The following is an 18,350-nucleotide window of genomic DNA, read 5'->3' as shown; positions in this document are numbered from 1 at the left end:
AAGCCGCTTTACTCTGAACCCTGCATAACTGTTTCTGCATAGAATCTTGCCCTGTCTTTCCTCGTGCGGTTGTGGTAGCGAGTTAAAACCCATACGGTCCATCTCCCGGTCAACGCAGGTCCCGATTTCAATCTGGCCGTTATACGAGAACCTATTCATCACATCTGGGATGACGCTATAGCTACTCAACTGCGACCTGTCAAGATTATCATAAGATCGGTATCGAGTCTCTCTACTCACATCTCTGGATCGCTGTCAGCTGGTACCGACGATCGTCGTGTGGAAAGGCTACCAAGATGATCGGCAGTTTTTTCTTCATTTGCAATCGCCTTGTGGAGATTATTTTTCTGATACCAATCATTGGAATGCTGGTAAGGCTGACATACCAGACACATCCGCCCCAGCTGTCTGGTTGCACTGGCATGAGTCTAGACTCTAACATGAAAGCAGGCTTACTTTATCGACGGATATCTCAAGGCCAATGTGATCACCCCGACCTACATCCTCGTGCTTTTCATCGTCAGCACTATCGCCGTCTTCTGGTGCTTTGACACCTTAATCCGTCACGCGACCACCAAGCGCTCAGCCGCCTTTGTCGCTTTCGTTGATCTCCTCTTCTTCGGCGCGTTCATTGCAGGGGTCTACCAACTGCGCTTCATCGCCAATGCCAACTGCTCCCATTGGGATGGGGGCTCTGTGTGGGTCTCCCTTGGGCCCTTTGGAGCCTATGGTTACCGCACGGGCAACCCGCTGGCCCTGCAAGTCAACAAACATTGTGCGATGTTGAAGACCTGCTTTGCGCTAGGCATCATCGAGGTCGTGTTCTTCTTCTGGACCGCCTTTTGGGCGCTCTTTCTACACAGTCGGTCCGATGTGGTTGTTAAGGAGACAACAACAATTCGGAGGAGAAGTCACAGCAGTCGGCGTGGACATGGACACCGTCGGAGCTCCAGCCATCGCCGGCCGCAATATGTGGTCTAATCAAATTTCCTCCGTTTCGCTTACTTTTTCGCATTACTTTCCTCGAACGGTTTATGATTTACGGATACGACTTGGATGACTTAGATAATGGGAAGCCAAAAGCGCTAAAGAAAAAATCACAAAAAAAAAAAAAAGAAAAGAAAAGAAAAAGAAAAACGGAAAAAGGGAGTAGGAAATGACGCCCCCACCAAGAGAGAGACGAAGATTGGTAATGAAACTACGAGATGTGACAGTGATGTGATGATTATGATACTAGTTGGAAGACAACACGCTTTTTGTTTATTGGACTTTGGACTCCATAGCTGCGTTCGCCCGTGTCGGGTGCTCTTCTCTGATCCTGTGATGCTTTGTATACGTTGTTTTCGGGGCCAGACCTTTCACAGGCTCAACCCGATTTGGCATAATCCTGCACAACTTTGCTTTCCTTGTGATATTATGAGTCATGATTTTCATCTAATTGACCTTTCTATGATAATTTGGAGAATGCATTCACCTAAGCACTAGGCCGTCAGCAAGACGACTAGGTACCCGAGATATATATCCATTGGTCCGGAATGGGATTTTCAGGTCACACATGTGGTCTACCGGGAAGATCCCTACGTTAGTTCGTGAGCAGGTAGAGTATAGTTCATTTAGTAACGAACTGCTCAGGCAGCCTCAAGCGGCGACATATGTGATAGAAGGATATAGTTCCTATTAGCGTGGCGGGTAATCCTCCAATCTAAGTTCCCGGAGACGGTGGCTTCCGATCGCCCCGCGTCCGATAAGGGCCCCATGAACAGTGGGGCAGCTGAATTCCCATCACATCTCATTCTCTCGATCAATGTGACTGCTGGTTGAAATCCTCATCCTGTCCTGAATCCAGCGTGATGCATTCTCTAGGGTTACATGGTCCTCTATCCGACACCCCGAATTGTCAGCTCCTCAATCGCTGCGACGAGAAGACCAAAATTGAGACAAGAGTTCCACCTCGGTGACCTCCGATGGCGACTTACATGCACGTATCAGCACCTCCAACTCTTACCCATCCGCCGCTAATCCGCTCCATATCACGATCCTCTAGACCAAGCTACACTCATAGCACCTGGATCACATTGCATCATCAGCGTCTACGACTGTCACGCCGATGTTGTCTCCAAAAATTCGAATGACGATTGGCCAGGTTCAACGTTCTATCCCTCACAAGGTCACCTGTCGCCACTGATCCTTGCTCTACCGGCACATTTCTTCCTCAACCCGGGCATTTATAAAGGCCGCGCTGGCTGCTGGAAAGTGACACTGGCACTGCTCAAACACCTTTGACATTATCACTACGTGAAATCATGCAAGCCAAAAGCAAAACTGAGAGCCGTGCGGAATACTGTACCGGGTACTCGGAGGACGTGGACGTTATCCGAGAGCGGGAGTATCCATTTCTCAAAGGTGGGCCTTTTAAGACCGAACTCTAGAAGCCCGAGGCATATCCAGAGTTGTGCTAACATTATATCAAGATACGACCTATTTAGACCATGCCGGCACAACGCTATACCCCAAGTCGTTGATCGACTCCTTCGCACGCGATTTGACTTCGAACCTTTTCGGCAATCCTCATTCTCGATCTTCATCATCCCAGTTGTCTACACAACGTATAGATGATATCCGCCTCAGGGCACTTCGCTTTTTCAATGCGGATCCGGATGAGTTCGATCTCGTATTCGTAGCGAATGCTACGGCTGCCATCAAGCTAGTGGTAGATGTGTTCCGAGACTCATCGCCACAAGGATTCTGGTATGGATACTTTATAGATGCGCATACGAGCTTGGTAGGAGCCCGGGAGATAGCGGAAAGGGGGCATAGGTGCTTCCTAACCAGTGGTGAGGTCGAGCGGTGGATAGCGGATTTGGCCACCGATCAAAAGAACTTTCCCAGACTATTCGCATACCCGGGGCAGTCGAATTTGAACGGTCGTCGTTCTCCTATGCAGTGGTGTAAGAAGATACGGGATGGGAGTTCGGGCGCAGGTAATGTCTATACCCTGCTTGATGCTGCGTCTCTCGTTTCCACTTCACCCCTTGACCTGAGTGACGCATCCGCTGCGCCTGACTTCACAGCGCTCAGTTTCTACAAGATTTTCGGATTCCCCGATCTCGGTGCCCTGATAGTGCGCAAAAGTGCAGCAGGCATTATTAAGAAACGCAAGTTCTTCGGCGGCGGGACGGTGGATATGGTCCTGGCTCAAGGAATGCCATGGCATGCAAAGAAATCCACGATCCACGAGTGCTTAGAGGATGGCACTTTGCCGTTCCATAACATCATCGCCCTTGATTCTGCGTTGTCTACACATGGGCGTCTTTTTGGATCGATGAGCAATGTCTCGTTCCACACGCGCTACCTGGCAAAGCGGCTACACAACCGGTTGGCCGCGATGACCCATTTCAATGGGCAGAAAGTTTGCCATTTGTACATGTCCCCAGAATCAGACTTTGACAATTCCACTCAAGGACCGATCATTGCATTCAATATACGGAATAGCTCTGGTGCGTGGATTGGAAAGTCTGAAGTTGAGAGGCTCGCGAATGTCAAGAAGATACATATCCGGTCAGGATCTCATTGCAATTCGGGAGGAACGGCAACTAGCCTTGGCTGGACTGGGCCTGAATTGCTTCGTAACTTTTCCGCTGGACTACGCTGTGGTGATGATCACGACGTCATGGATGGGAGGCCCACTGGCATTCTAAGAGTCAGTCTCGGCGCAGTCAGCAATCTCAGAGATATTGACGCATTCGCGAGGTTCATTGACGAGTTTTACATCGAAAAGGAACCGGAATTTGTATCACTGGTTCCACCGATGGAAGTTGTTTTGCAAGAGCCCAGCTTCTACGTGGAGAGCCTTTCAGTGTATCCAATCAAGAGCTGTGGAGCGTTCAAGGTTCCTGATGGTCAACGTTGGGAGATCAAAAGAGAAGGTCTCGCATGGGATCGAGAATGGTGCCTTATCCATCAAGGTACTGGCGCCGCTCTCAGTATGAAGAAATATCCCCGCATGGCCCTGATACGGCCGGTCATTGACCTGGAGCGTGGTGTTTTACGCATTACTTGTGGGTCTGATTCAAAAGAGCTGGAGGTCTCGCTCCGCCGTGAAATCACCAATCTAGTCACCACCTCGCTGTGTCAGAGCGCGAAATCCTCCAACGTCTGCGGTGACCGAGTAGTTGTCCAGGCTTATTCCTCGCCTACCGTAGCCTCCTTCTTCTCTAACTTCCTTGGTGTACCGTGTACACTCGCAAGGTTCCCGCCGCAGATTTCCACCAGGATATCAAATCCCACTCGTTCGTCTAGAAGGAGCCAGAGAGCCCTCATGCCTGGCTCTTTCCCGGAAGACCCATCACCGACATCTGAACAACCACCTATACTCCTATCCAACGAGAGCCCGATCTTGCTCATTTCTCGCTCGTCAGTGAATCGCCTGAACGAAAACATCAAGTACAACCCCAGACCTAGTTATAGCACTCCAGCGAAGGCCGTAGAAGCTGATGTCTTCCGCGCCAACATTGTCGTCGCCGAGAATCTTCACCAACTAGCCAACGCCGAGCGTCCATACATAGAAGACACTTGGGAGTCATTCTCTGTTGGACCGGAACAGCTGTGCTTTGATGTGCTCGGGTCATGTCAACGGTGTCAGATGGTCTGCGTTGACCCATATACTGGCACCCGTCGAGAGGAGCCTTATTCAACACTGGTGAAGACGAGGAAGATCAACAGCAAGATCGTGTTTGGGAGACACACTTCTCTATCTAACATGGAGCTTTCGCAGGGTGCTGGCAAACCTAAATCTTGCACTGTTATGGTAGGGGACGTTGTGACACCGCAGATTGCTTGAACTAGTCGTACGTAAATAATCAATGCATCACCCTTAAAGCCTTTGCTCATGCGTTGTATAATCACCCGTCAAGAAACAAGGTAGATAGCATGGTTTATCGAAAGATGGACAGTATCTACGTCCAATATGCAGGTTTAATGAGTATCTATTTGTACATATATGAGAACAAGAACTCCCGTCCAAACCCCAACAATGATCAATGGAGCCGTGCGATCTGAGGACCGGCAAAAGATATAACATTACATAAAATCTCACAGTAGCGAAAAAGGTAGCCAAGAAAGCATTTACCTCTTGGGCCATTGCTTCCAGCCACGACCGTGACCTCTCTGTGAGCCAGAGGGTTAGCGTATGAGGAAACTTTCCCGATTGAAATTGAAAACTCACCTGCTTCCACAACCGAATCATCTCTGGCATCTCCATCATAGCCTTGCGTCTCTCCTCCAAGCGGGACTCCATTGTCCGTTCCCACTTGTGACCCTTGACCTTCTGTCCAATACCGGTACCCTTGATCTGTAATCCTCGCTCCTCCCTTCTCGTCTCCTTAAACTCGGTCGATTTGCGGCCTGGAGGTAGTAAAGCCTCAACGTTGTACTTCTTAGCCAGTTTCACCAGATCGGCCTGTGTCCGAAGTCCATATCTGGGGCCAATCCACTTGCCCGTGCGGAAGTTCTTGCGAGGCAAAAATGGGTTGGGATGATCTGGGTTGGAGTAAAGGATAGCTCGGGACGGAGAGTACTCGGTGGGGTCTGGCCGCTTGTGACCTTTCGCATCTCTGTTGGGTGTGTAAGGCGATGGGAGAGACTCCGCATTGACTTCTTCTGTGGGCTCTGGGCGTGGTGCCACGGCCGCGGAATAGATTTGCGGAGGATAGCGGGCAAAGAAGTTGCGTAGTCGTTGAGGAAGCTTGTACACCAAGCTGCCAGCTGCTTGGGGGGTCGACATGATGGAATGTTTTGTCACACCTGTTTTTTGCCGGGCGAGACAAAATTCCGATCAGGTCAGTGGGTGAGAATGGGATCTTGTTGATTGATCACGGGGAGCGCTTCCAGATGCTCGTCCAAGTTGAAATTGAAATGGGCGCTAAGCCACATTTGGGTGAGGCTCGGCAAAAAGTAAAAAAGGGCGCGGGTGTGGCTGGAGAGTTCTGAACTCTTCCCTTGCGGAACCTAACGTCCATTCTCCTGTCGTTGCCTGTTGTGTTTGTGTCTCCCTTCTCTATTTGCATCGGGGTCGCTATCTCTCATCGCTGAGTTTGATTCCATACCTTGCGCATCGTTAAGCGCCATAATTAGTCTACGATCGACGCCCATCATGGCGGATTATAACTATGGAGGCTCCGAGGAGGAAAATGCGGAGTTGAGGAAGCTGGAGGCCGAGTTGGTATGATACGTCTATTCCCTGTTCTAGGCCTATGCGGCCCTTGACTTACAATCCGTTACACATATAGCTCGATGACCCGGATAACTTCGAGACCTGGGAACGACTAGTTCGCGCTGGTGAGGCGCTCGAAGGAGGAATAAACCGCAACTCCAACCCGCAAGCTATCACCACCGTCCGAAATGTCTACGACCGATTCCTCGCCAAGTTTCCATTATTGTTCGGATACTGGAAGAAATATGCCGACCTGGAATTTTCTATTACCGGAACGGAGGCAGCAGATATGGTATGGATCATCGCTCTAGACTCTTTCTCCCCAGTGTTCATCGCTGATTCTGTAGGTTTACGAACGAGGTGTTGCCAGCATCTCTCCATCGGTCGACCTTTGGACCAACTACTGCTCCTTCAAGGCGGAGACTTCCCACGATGCCGACGTCATTCGAGAGTAAGTATACTAGCGCTGGTTTCCTTCCTCCCCCCCTGTAACCGTTACCAAGGCAGCACGGACATTGTTGTGGTGTCGAAACCGCATAATGCAAAAAGCGTTGACAACAGTTCCCTTCAATGATGGGTGAGATGTTTGCCTGACCCGGATTCAACTGGAGTTACTTCTCACCCATGACATTCTCAGGCTGTTTCCTTGCCCTTGAACATTGTTGCTTTCAGACCAAGCATCATTCCTTGCACGGGTATCAAGCCCAGTGACTCTGTCCGGTGGATCCTATGCTGCGTACGATGCAGACGGGGGAAGCGTTTCACAATTTGCTCACCTTAGTCGTTCAATTGTTTGGGTTCGCACTGAAGATTAAATGCTCATGTTTGCCATCCTTGCCAACTCCCTTTGCCTCTCGCCCTCCCGTCCCCGGACCTGTGGCTGGCGAACTTAAATTGCTAACGTGTATTCACTTTTGCAGACTATTTGAACGTGGTGCTAGCAGTGTTGGTCTAGATTTCCTTGCACACCCATTCTGGGATAAGTATATCGAGTTTGAGGAGCGAGTGGAAGCCTATGACAAGATCTTTGCTATTCTTGGCCGTGTCATCCACATCCCAATGCATCAATATGCACGTTACTTCGAGCGTTATAGGCAGCTCGCACAGACTCGTCCGGTCGCAGAGCTAGCTCCCCCGGAGACACTGTCTCAGTTCCGCGCAGAGCTTGATGCTGCTGCCGGACATGTTGCTCCGGGCGCAAAGGCCGAGGCCGAGGTCGAGAGGGATATCCGACTGCGTGTTGATAGTTATCACCTCGAAATCTTCTCCAAGACACAGACAGAAACCACAAAGCGTTGGACATATGAGTCCGAGATCAAGCGCCCATACTTCCATGTGACTGAACTGGATGAGGGTCAGCTGTCTAACTGGAGAAAATACCTCGACTTTGAGGAGACCGAGGGTTCATACCCACGCACTCAGTTCCTGTATGAGCGCTGTCTGGTCACATGTGCCCACTATGACGAGTTCTGGCAACGCTATGCCCGGTGGATGGCTGCACAGCCTGGCAAAGAGGAGGAAGTGCGGAACATCTACCAGCGCGCAAGCTATCTGTATGTGCCGATTGCCAACCCGGCTACTCGCCTTCAGTATGCATACTTCGAGGAGATGTCGGGACGGGTAGATGTAGCCAAGGAAATCCACGGCGCCATCCTCATTAATCTCCCCAATCACGTTGAAACAATCGTATCTCTGGCCAATATGTCTCGCCGTCACGGTGGGCTCGAGGCGGCCATTGAGGTGTACAAGAGTCAGCTCGACTCGCCACAGTGTGACTTGGCCACCAAGGCGGCTCTTGTCGCGGAATGGGCCCGACTTCTGTGGAAGATCAAGGGCTCGGCTGAGGAGGCTCGGCAGGTGTATCAACAGAACCAACAGTTCTACCTTGACAGCCGGCCATTCTGGACGAGTTATCTTACATTCGAGTTGGAGCAGCCCACAAGTTCCGAGACGGAGAATGTCCAGTACGAGCGTATTAAGAAGGTCATTGATGACATCCGATCTAAGAGCAGTCTTACTCCAGACGCTGTGAAAGAAGTTGTGCAGATCTATATGGTCTACTTGCTTGAGCGAGGAACAAAGGACGCGGCGAAGGAGTACATGACTCTGGATCGCGAAGTCCATGGTCCAGCGTCTGTTGCTCATGCAAAGACCGGTGCCGCGGCTCAAGCCCAGGCCCAAGCGCCTCCAAGTGCCAACCAAGCTACTCCTGTCCCTGAAGCCCCCGCGGTTCCCACCCCGCCGCAGCCCAATTCCTATGCTTATTATCAACAAGCTCCCGTCAATGGCACTACAGCTGCCTAGTCGGCCCATGTTTGTATCACCCTCCCCAGCCTGAGCACGAGGTGAATGACTCTGTGCAGAACCTCCAGGTGACTCACCTTGTGTAGAACAGTACTTGACTTCTGATTTCCTTAGCGACATGGCTTTTCGAGGGGGCGGAAGTTATCTCGTCGGCTGCTTGCCCGTTTCTCGATTCCCTATTTTCCTTTTTTTCTCTCTTTGCCTCAAATGATATCATGGACTCTATTGGGTGGAATTTTACGAGCTTGGACACTCCCCTTGTATTCTAATGCCTAGGTAGTTTATTCTCAATACATTCCCACGGACTTGAAGTGGCCATGTCTTCGTCCAAGCACTTGTAGCCCGGCCTGTAATGTGAGATGAGTACTTCGGCCCTGAGCTGTTGGGGACCAAGTAAGTCCTCAAACGGCCTGTAACAGGGAAGAAAATAGAGATGATGGTATGAACATGACGTTGGTAACTGGCGAATACTCTCGCACTTGAAGAGAAGACTCCCAACCTTAGCAATGTGTCTAATCCACTTCTTCCTTCCTGGACAGTATCTGCAATTCCAGTTCTCTTTGCGTTGCATTGCTCCTGCTCAGTTGCTGTTTGATACGAGTGGAGAACCGTTCTATATACGGGACCCTGTTGTTTCAGGCTATGAATAGACATGGACATATCGATAGTCATCGAAAGGGTGTGTGTATCATTTGTAGAATTGGGATAAATGAGTGGTAGTCAATCTTAAAAATAGGGTGCAAGCATGGTCCATGTGGTAATATTAGAGTCGAACTGATGTTCCTAAATTTGTGGTAATTATTCAATCTAAAATACTTCGAAAACGGGCATTTGCTCCGGGTACTAAGCAGAAGGAACCCACCCTGGGCCTGAAAAAACCGCACTATAGGGACGATGGAGACTTGATAGCGTGGGAGACCAATATAGTAATTCCATGCCTTAGGAACCACTAATGATCAATATCTTTCCCCACACCCACTGCACATCTCACTCCTTTTACTCCTCGACTGACGCACACACACATATTCTTTTCTTTTTGTTTGTATTTACTGTTACCCCTGGTACATATATATATTGTTCGAATTCGTGGAACCCAACTAATCCAAAGAAGACAGAAAACGAATACGATTCGGTCGAAGAAAATATGATTTGCCTCTTCGCCTAAAACAATTCCGACCGCTTGTACTCGGGAAGCTCGGCCCGTTTGCCGTGTTTGAATCCCCTAACGCTACACTAACGCTTTCCTCTCCTCGTCTATCATCTTGCCCCTGACGGGCTTAGAGAAGTATTCACTGTCTTCGTGCGGGGAAATTCAAGCAACTTCTCGCCCTCGCCGAGACCTTCCGCGATTATGGTGGCCGGTATCAGCAAACGCCAGCAGCTCCGCAATGAGCGGGCACTGCAAGATCTTGTTCGGTCGGTTCCTGGCAATGACCGATGCGCCGATTGCCAAGCAATGAATCCAGGTGAGTCCGGTGGAATGTCTTGGTTTCTGCGCTTCTGGAAAATTACGATTTTAACGTATGGTGTTACTTGATAGGATGGGCCAGTTGGAATGTATGTAAATCGTCACAGCCGTTGCTTGCAATTTCTCCCCGCGCCGGAAGTACGCAGGATTCTGATATGAAGTGTATAGATGGGTATTTTCCTGTGCATGCGGTGCGCTGCGCTGCACCGCAAGATGGGCACTCATATCTCAAAGGTCAAATCCTTGAGTATGGATAGCTGGACGGCGGAACAAGTCGATGTGAGTGATCGCGTGAGCATTTGCCGAACAGTGCTCTGGAGCTGACGCTGAGGGGAACTCCTTATCAGAACATGAAATCGCACGGGAACAATCTCATGAACAAGATCTTCAACCCTCGGAACGTGAAGCCCCCTGTCCCTGCTGATGTCGACGAGTCCGATGCATGTATGGAACGGTTTATTCGTCAGAAGTATCAACACCGGACCTTAGAAGAGGGTAAACCGAAGCCCCCTAGTCGTGAAGGTACTCGCCGCGATGATCGCTCTCCAGAAGGTTCACCTCCTCCTCTCCCCCCTAAGCCTGCCCGGCCCCATGGACTCGGTCTGCGATCGGCCTCCTCTACGACTAGCCTCCATCGACTATCCAACCGGCAAGCCGCGTCTTCCCGCTTTGAAGCCTATGAATCGCCTAGATCAGTCTCACAGGGCATGGGGGCTTCTGTTGGCAATAGCAATGCATCCCACGAGTCCCAGATGGCCACCTTGCGGAGTATGGGCTTTACCAATGAGTATCGAAACTCCGCCGTTCTGAAGGGCTTGGACGGCAATCTCGACAAATCAATCGAGACTCTGGTCAGACTGGGGGAAGGTCCCCCGTCATTGCAAGGTGGAACGCGTGTTCAAACAACCACGGCGAATGATGCTGCTAGACAGCAAGCCTCCAGCAATCCTTTTGATCAATTGGACTCCAAGCCGGCTCAGCCTTCTGGGCAATCCTACAACCCTTTCGATGTTCCTACTCCGCAGCCAGCTGCACAGACGCTCGAGGCATCGTTCCAAAACCTTCAGGTTTCGCAACCGTTATTCCCACACTCGACCGGAGGCTATCCCAACCAACAGCCATCTTTCCCTCAGCCTCTTTACCAACAACCGATCACTCCCCCTGTGATGCCTACAATTTCCCAGGGTGCCGTTGTACAGTCACCGCAACCTGTTGATGGTGGTCAGAACCCCTTCTTCCAATCCGGCAGCTTCACTTCAACCCCAAACCAAACTCCCGGCCTCGCTCAGCCTCAGACAAATCCATTCTTCACTCAACCCCCTTCGCAACTGAACTCGATGCAAACCCCAAGTCAGGCTCCGGCTGGATATCCTCATCCCCCGCGCCATGCCAACACCATGCCTGCCATATCATCCACCTCCCCGTTCGGTACCGCGTCGCCATTCCAGCAGCAGCAGCAGCAACAACAACAAATTCAACCGCCCCAACTTCAAGTACAACCACCCCAGCAAATGCAACCATCCCACAATCCATTCCAACCCATGACGGCGCCTCCAACCCCGCAAAGTGCGGGGTACCAAGTACAATCGCAGCTTGGCCTGCAGGCGCCCGCACAGCATCTAGCCCCACAGCCAACCGGCCGCATAGACAAGAACAGCATCCTGTCATTGTACGGCCTTTCCCCACCACCATCGGCGACGTCAGAGTACTCTCAGCCCCCAAATCCAGCAGGAGCGTTTCCCGGCCCGGGAACAGCACCGGCACCGGCCCCTGGCTATGCCACCACAACACAACCCCAACAACCCACGGACCCTCATTCCGCAGGCACCCGGAACCCCTTCCTAACCAGTCAAGCGCCTGCCGCCGGACTGCCCCAACAGCAACAGCAACAGGCATACCTGCAACAACCCCAACTCCAACCCCAGCCTCAATACACCACCACCTCTCCCTTCACCATGCCCGTGAAATCCAACACCATGCCACCCGCGGCACCAAGCGCTTTCCCAAGACCGCAGGGCCACATGAGCCAGCAAAGCGTCGACATCAACGCCTTCCAAAATGGCCGACACAGTCCCGATGCATTCGCCAGTTTGAGTGCACGGTATGGTTGATTTGATAAGTTTATACATTCATACCTTCATATCTACATATCTGCCATTACATATCAATATTCATGCATATCTCCACACCTACTGTTATGTGTAGATATGTTTGTATATGGAAAACTTTCGGTACATATTCCGGTCTGCCTGTTGTTGTATTCACAGACCGCTTGAACATGGATCTATATATTGTTCTGTTTCTTTGGCGTATTTGATTGTATTAGTACATTTGATGTGCATCTCAGGCGTTGAAGGAGATCGGATGGGAAGTTGAGGCTTGACTATCGTTGGGGTTTTCGGTCTTATGAAGGCTCGATAGATAGGTATATATATATAGCTCCTTTCTAGTCACTTTGGCAATCTACATATGGAGTTGGACTGGTTATGTGTATAGACTTGGACCAATGAAATTGGATTATAGACTAAGATCGAGTGAGGTATCTATCTAAACTTTGATACAAAATAGAATATATTCAAGGAAGTGAATCAAAGAAACGTAGATGAGAAGGTAAGATTAAGACCAGAGATCCCGATCAACGGCTCTAGTTTTCCTCTTGGAAGATTTTGGCCAGGTCCATGTCGGAAGGGTCCATGAGGACTTCTTCCAGACTGGTAACTGGATTCCGAACCAGGACCGTCTGCGTCGTTCCCAGGGCCAGGACCAGGACCAGGTTGAGGAGGCCGATCGCCCGGACAGAGAGGATGTCCATCGAGTCCAAGGGGAGGATTTCCGCTGACCGGGCGCGTTCTTCCGTAATGTTTCCACGATCCGATCGAATTGATGGTCGCGGTGCTCTAGGGTGCGTTTCCGCGTTGCTGATCGCCAGGCGGCTTGTTCCGTTGGGTCGAGGCACCAGACGATGATGTCGCCTCGGCGACGGGAGTCGTCGTGCCAGGCGGTGTTCCAGGTGCGCCAACATTCGCCGTAGGAGCTGCTGCGGAGAAAGCTGTGAAGGGTGGGTTCTAACTGGGCGAAAAAGATGAGATAGTCGGGCCATTCGTGCGGGGTGGCTTGCTGGTAGGCCTGCGGGCTGGCTTCCAGAGATTTGGAGGAAGCCAGATAGCTGGGCTTCCGAGGTAGATGGCGCAGTCCGCCAACCATGTTCTCGCGCAGGAATTGGCTGGGGTCGTTGTAAAACTGGTCGGCTTCATCGACGTAGACGGCCTTCTGGGGCTCGGTCAAGTCCACGGGTGGTTCACAGGAGAGCGCCCAGGCATGGATGTTCGGATCGACCAGGTGGGAGCGCCATGGGGTGCTGTGGCAGGGCATGAGGAACCCGGCCGTGATCCGCTGCGAAGAACCGGGCGAGTATGCCGATTTGTCAACAGTGGTGTGAGCTTGCTGCTGGTCGCGGAGGTACGAGAGAACGTTGAGGGTCCCAGATGCGTGGTATACAGATGTGTAGATCGCAACGGTGATGTTGACCAGCAACAAAAAGACAAGAGACAGCCGTCTGGGCATATATGCCCCGTTAGAACGAGAGACAGCCGGGAGAAAGAAATCCACTAGGGGCGGGGCCGTCAAGACATGCAGGGAGGGCAGCAATGGGTAAATAAACCGCACTTCCTTATGGGAAATGAGCGACAGCACCAGCGGCATTAATAGACAAATAGCTGCCAACTGAGTTTGCACCGACACGTTCCGAGTGTTTATGGTTGACTGGGACTGGGACAGTGTACGATATAGGCCGACCAGGGTAAAAGGCAGTGCGGTCGTAAGCAGAAGGGGATAGCCTTGGGTCGCATAATAGTGCCAGTCATTCCTCCCATAGTAGACTGCCAGAGACTGGGCTATGTTAAAGTACAGGAATTTTAGTGGCGGAAACGTCCAAAGTCCGTAGTAAAGGCGATCTAGAACGACCGATCCGGTGAGGACAGAAACCCTGGATAGTGATGAGCGACTAGACTCAAAAAACCACGCCGATTAACTTACCCACAAAGCAGAACTTCGCGACAGAGGATCGTCCGCTCCCGCCAAGCGCTCCGAAACCATGCGACACCAGCTAAGCCCATCCAGATCAGGATGTTTGTTGGTCGCAGGATACACGCCAATGCAGCAAGAGTGAGACACTTGCGCAGCCTTACAGGTATTTTTCAGCAAGACTGCTCGTACTATTTTTAATGAATCAAACGTACCTGACAACGACAGCTCCATCACCGGTGTTATCTAGCCCCGTATCTCTAGTAGTGGAGCGCGTGTTCCTCCTCGGTTGAACTGTTGGCGTGGATTCCGACGACCATTCCCAGGGCCATAGATTCAGCGCGACAATTGTAATTGTGGTTTCGAGGCAATTGGATAATGTCCGGGTGGAACAGAACCATTGCCAGGGGCTGAGGACGGTCAAGGCAAGCTATGATCGAGATCAGTCTCCGGATACTCTCAGCGGGCGGATCCTAACATACAGCAGCCCAGGCTTCATGACTGCGACGTCCGTACACGTAACGGGCTAGTTTCCAGGTATACAGATCTCCAATGGCGGAGAGAATGGCCTGCGCAGATTTCGGGGCGACAATGAGGAGATCAGCACGGAATGCGGGGGAGAGACGAAGAGCGCGCGCGGCAAGGTCGGCGATAGAATAAACTGTAGCAAATAGCAGAGGATGGATGGAAGACCGCAGATGGTGTCGCCATTCCTACAGGACGAGACCGTTGGCACCAGTTAGTTTCATTCCGCGGAGATATGTGTCGATGCGCAGATCGTTCCACTGACCCATGTTATCCACGCCCCGTGGGTTTCGCCGAACGCAGTCTGCCACGCCGGTTCAAGCGATTGAAAGAACTCATCGGGTTGAAAAAAGGTGCGAAGGGACAAGGCATTGAGGAGACGGAAGGCGAGGAGGAAGAGGAAGACGTGAGAGGTGGACACAGTCGTTGTGCGTGATAGTGAAGGTGGTGTTGACGTTGATGTTGATGGAGAGGTTGTTGATGCCCACGACGCATAAGATGATGAGGAAGAGGAAGACGACCGCGACGAGGAGAGTTCTAAAGGCGATCTCCGTCGTCGTGAGGAAGTTGACATGGTTGCAGTAGTGGGCACCCCTTACCAGGAACCAGATAAGGCTACTAGTAAGGAGATAAGGATATGGACAGAGTAACGTAAACTTAGATCCGAAAACTGGAGAGAGCGAGAGTCTAACGGGGCTTAACCGAAAACGGAAAGGCGGAAGAAGGGCGAGTCCTTCCAAGTGGTAATGAACGAATTGTGAGTGGGAGAGCGAAGGCAAGAGTGGATCGCGCGAGAGCCATGGGACGGTTTGCATCATAGGCTATGGAGGTCGCGGCTAAACCTGCGCATAGGGGTATGAGACTCTGATACACCTGCACTTAGGGGAATCACGCCTGGCTGCACCTGCACTTAGAGGTATAGTCGCCTTTCCGCTATGCATTTTTTTTACTTGATATCTCGGTGAATTCTCTGGCTCGCTTGGCTCATGCCCACCATCTATCTCATTCTCGTGAATTCTTTGTTCTCTATTTAAACTCGCTCTTCCTCGCTCTCGAGCCCTTGGTTTCCCTCTCCCGCTCTCATATCAGGTCTGACCGTAATCAACATCCCCTCCTTTGTCCCACCATAACCACTATATCCCACCGTCATTTCTCCCTGAATAGATTCTTTTCTTGCCTAACATGGCGGTCAACGGCACAAACGGCACATCCAAGACCAATGGTCACAGTGTAAACAACGGCACTAGTGCCTACCACGCCGCCTCCACCCAAGAGGCGATTCAAGCTGAGAGTGATTTTGCCGCTCACAACTATCATCCTCTCCCCGTCGTCTTCGCTCGGGCTCAGGGCACCTCGGTCTGGGACCCCGAGGGTCGTCACTACCTTGACTTCCTGTCCGCATACTCTGCGGTCAACCAAGGCCACTGCCACCCTAAGCTGGTGGCTGCTCTCGTTGAGCAGGCGTCGCGGGTCACTCTGAGCTCTCGTGCTTTTTATAACGATGTCTTCCCACGTTTCGCCCAATTTGTCACTCAATACTTCGGCTTCGATATGGTTCTGCCCATGAACACGGGCGCCGAGGCTGTCGAGACCGGTATTAAGATCGCTCGTAAGTGGGGATACAAGGTTAAGGGTATTCCGGAGAACCAGGCGGTCGTCTTGAGTGCGGAGAACAACTTCCACGGTCGTACAGTAAGTGCTTCGCCGAGGAAACTATTTATGAGATATTCAGTCAGCTAATCCATCCGTTTCCCGTCTAGTTTGCCGCCATCTCCCTGTCATCTGACCCCGAGTCGCGTGACAACTATGGTCCTTACCTCCCCGGCATCGGTTGCAACATCCCCGGCACTGATAAGCCCATCGCATACAACGACAAGGCCGCTCTGCGGGAGGCCTTTGAGAAGGCAGGCCCCAACCTGGCGGCCTTCCTGGTTGAGCCCATCCAGGGCGAGGCCGGCATCGTCGTCCCAGATGAGGACTACCTGCAGGAGGCGAGAGCCCTGTGCGATAAGTACAATGCTCTCCTGATCTGCGATGAGATCCAGACGGGTATTGCCCGCACTGGTAAGCTTCTCTGCCACGAGTGGAGCGGCATCAAGCCCGATCTGGTGCTGCTGGGCAAGGCCATTTCGGGTGGAATGTATCCCGTCTCGTGTGTTTTGGGCCGTAAGGATGTTATGCTCACCATCGAACCTGGTACTCACGGATCGACTTATGGCGGTAACCCCTTGGGTTGTGCGGTGGCCATCCGGGCTTTGGAAGTTGTCCAGGAGGAGCAGATGGTCGAACGGGCCGAGAAGCTCGGCCACGTCTTCCGCGATGGCCTGAAGGCCATCAACAGCCCGATGATTCAGACCGTCCGTGGCAAGGGTCTGCTCAATGCCATTGTCATTGACGAGTCGAAGACCAATGGACACTCTGCATGGGACCTCTGTATGTTGATGAAGGAGAAGGGTCTGTTGGTAAGTACTTCGAATGTCCAAGCTATTCATGTAAATGGTGCTAATCTCGTCCCCCAGGCCAAGCCAACCCACGAGAATATCATTCGTCTCGCTCCACCGCTCGTGATCACCGATGATGAGATCAAGAAGTCCCTAGAGATCATCGCGGAGGCCGTATCGGAGCTTCCCACCCTGAAGGGTGCCGCCGAGGACAAAGTGATCCCTCCCCCAGAGAAGAAGGTCAAGATCGGCGTTGAGAACTAAAAAGGTTCAAATGAAAAGGGAGAAGATGGGGAGCCCGCGGAAAAAAAAGGGCCACTGACTACCTTGGATAGTCGCCCAGACCCCTACCTCGTCCACATGCTGCGCGTGGGCACCAGCCGACGCAAGACGATCGATCGTCCGTTGAGCGTGGGGATGAACCGAAGGTAGGGTTCTCTCGTTCCAAAAAAGATCGAGATGGATGACTGGACTTGAGAAGGGACGCCAGTTTTACACTGCTCTGATTCGATAACCGTTGTAAAAAGCACCAGGTTTGCCTATGGCTTAACCCTGGATAACAGCTGTATCATGATGAGAATGAGATAATGAATGATGAATTTAACACCATCTGGGATTTTAATGAGAGTAAAAGAAAAGAGAAGAGGGAAAACAGAAAAGAGGGGTTTGGCTGAGGTCGTAGAAGCAGTTGTTGTGTTGCCCGTGACTTTTGGTGCCAAACAAATGCCGCATGGTTGCACTGCCCTAACATCCTCCTTTCTACTCGTTCTTTTTTCCCCCTCAGCACCTCATTCAGCTGCTAGTCCTATCCAGGCCAAATCCGAGAGGATAATTGATCGGGCCGAGGCCTTTCACCTGCCCTCTCACTATGCAGAACTCTCCTGCATATCCTCTCAGGGATAAAATCCTGTAGCCGGGGTCGCGTGCCTCTTATCTTCCACTAAACTAGCCTACTGCTTACATGTTACCCAATGATATGGACCCGATTAATCTCTATCTACTTAAGCTGACGGGGGAAAATAGGCCAGAAGTAATATAAATGGATCCTCATTTCTGCACCGTCAAAAGTGCCGTCCACCCGTAGCGTAGCAAAAGTACTGTACACTGCAGGAAGGCACTTGAACTAGGAGAATGGCATCTAAAATAACTCTCCAATCCTATATACATGCCAGTTGCGATACAGTATGAGCAACTTCTTGTTACAGCTACTAGCGAGAGCTAGATCTGGTACCCATGAAGGATATTGATAAGTGATTTCAGAAACCGATCAGCTACAGGAGAGGTCAACATCTCGTAGTGGGACGAAACGATGGTAGTCCATCAGTTCCCCTATTCTTTGAAGAGCTTCTTAACAAGGAGGTCTATTTAAGGAACAAGT

General features: G+C 51.3%; 7 protein-coding genes across 7 annotated transcripts; 5 read left to right on the top strand and 2 right to left on the bottom strand.

Moving 5' to 3' along the window:
- Nucleotides 1-296: 296 nt before the first annotated feature.
- AO090023000634 (uncharacterized protein) lies at nt 297-981 on the top strand (the record flags this gene model as incomplete). Its single annotated transcript, XM_001821105.1, has 2 exons — nt 297-371; nt 451-981. 2 exons carry the CDS (start codon nt 297-299, stop codon nt 979-981), a joined length of 606 nt encoding a protein of 201 aa, XP_001821157.1.
- A 1,957-nt stretch (nt 982-2,938) lies between these two features.
- hxB (putative molybdenum cofactor sulfurase protein (HxB)) lies at nt 2,939-4,840 on the top strand (the record flags this gene model as incomplete). The annotated part of the gene is made up of 1 exon (XM_001821104.3): nt 2,939-4,840. One exon carries the CDS (start codon nt 2,939-2,941, stop codon nt 4,838-4,840), a length of 1,902 nt encoding a protein of 633 aa, XP_001821156.3.
- A 284-nt stretch (nt 4,841-5,124) lies between these two features.
- Nucleotides 5,125-5,782, bottom strand: AO090023000632 (mitochondrial 54S ribosomal protein mL59; the record flags this gene model as incomplete). The annotated part of the gene is made up of 2 exons (XM_001821103.3): nt 5,125-5,166; nt 5,225-5,782. 2 exons carry the CDS (start codon nt 5,780-5,782, stop codon nt 5,125-5,127), a joined length of 600 nt encoding a protein of 199 aa, XP_001821155.1.
- A 369-nt stretch (nt 5,783-6,151) lies between these two features.
- Nucleotides 6,152-8,515, top strand: AO090023000631 (putative mRNA splicing protein (Prp39); the record flags this gene model as incomplete). Its single annotated transcript, XM_001821102.3, has 4 exons — nt 6,152-6,220; nt 6,288-6,503; nt 6,559-6,662; nt 7,132-8,515. The coding sequence occupies 4 exons, from the start codon at nt 6,152-6,154 to the stop codon at nt 8,513-8,515; spliced, it is 1,773 nt and encodes a 590-aa protein (XP_001821154.1).
- Nucleotides 8,516-9,866: 1,351 nt separating this feature from the next.
- Nucleotides 9,867-12,094, top strand: AO090023000630 (putative GTPase activating protein for Arf; the record flags this gene model as incomplete). Its single annotated transcript, XM_023235688.1, has 4 exons — nt 9,867-9,981; nt 10,056-10,072; nt 10,152-10,262; nt 10,331-12,094. 4 exons carry the CDS (start codon nt 9,867-9,869, stop codon nt 12,092-12,094), a joined length of 2,007 nt encoding a protein of 668 aa, XP_023090688.1.
- A 533-nt stretch (nt 12,095-12,627) lies between these two features.
- Nucleotides 12,628-15,105, bottom strand: gpi10 (putative glycosylphosphatidylinositol-alpha 1,2 mannosyltransferase; the record flags this gene model as incomplete). Its single annotated transcript, XM_023235687.1, is given in 7 exon segments — nt 12,628-12,818; nt 12,824-13,968; nt 14,019-14,165; nt 14,222-14,436; nt 14,489-14,575; nt 14,614-14,719; nt 14,810-15,105. Coding segments are annotated over 7 exon segments (2,187 nt in total).
- Nucleotides 15,106-15,713: 608 nt separating this feature from the next.
- Nucleotides 15,714-17,236, top strand: car2 (ornithine-oxo-acid transaminase; the record flags this gene model as incomplete). The annotated part of the gene is made up of 3 exons (XM_001821099.3): nt 15,714-16,223; nt 16,292-16,993; nt 17,051-17,236. The coding sequence occupies 3 exons, from the start codon at nt 15,714-15,716 to the stop codon at nt 17,234-17,236; spliced, it is 1,398 nt and encodes a 465-aa protein (XP_001821151.1).
- Nucleotides 17,237-18,350: the final 1,114 nt, after the last annotated feature.

Source organism: Aspergillus oryzae, chromosome 3 (assembly GCF_000184455.2).
Source record: "Aspergillus oryzae RIB40 DNA, chromosome 3".
In the NCBI taxonomy this organism is placed as follows: Eukaryota; Fungi; Ascomycota; class Eurotiomycetes; order Eurotiales; family Aspergillaceae; genus Aspergillus; species Aspergillus oryzae.
Note: the sequence above shows the minus strand (reverse complement) of the source record. Positions and strands in the feature narration are given on the sequence as shown.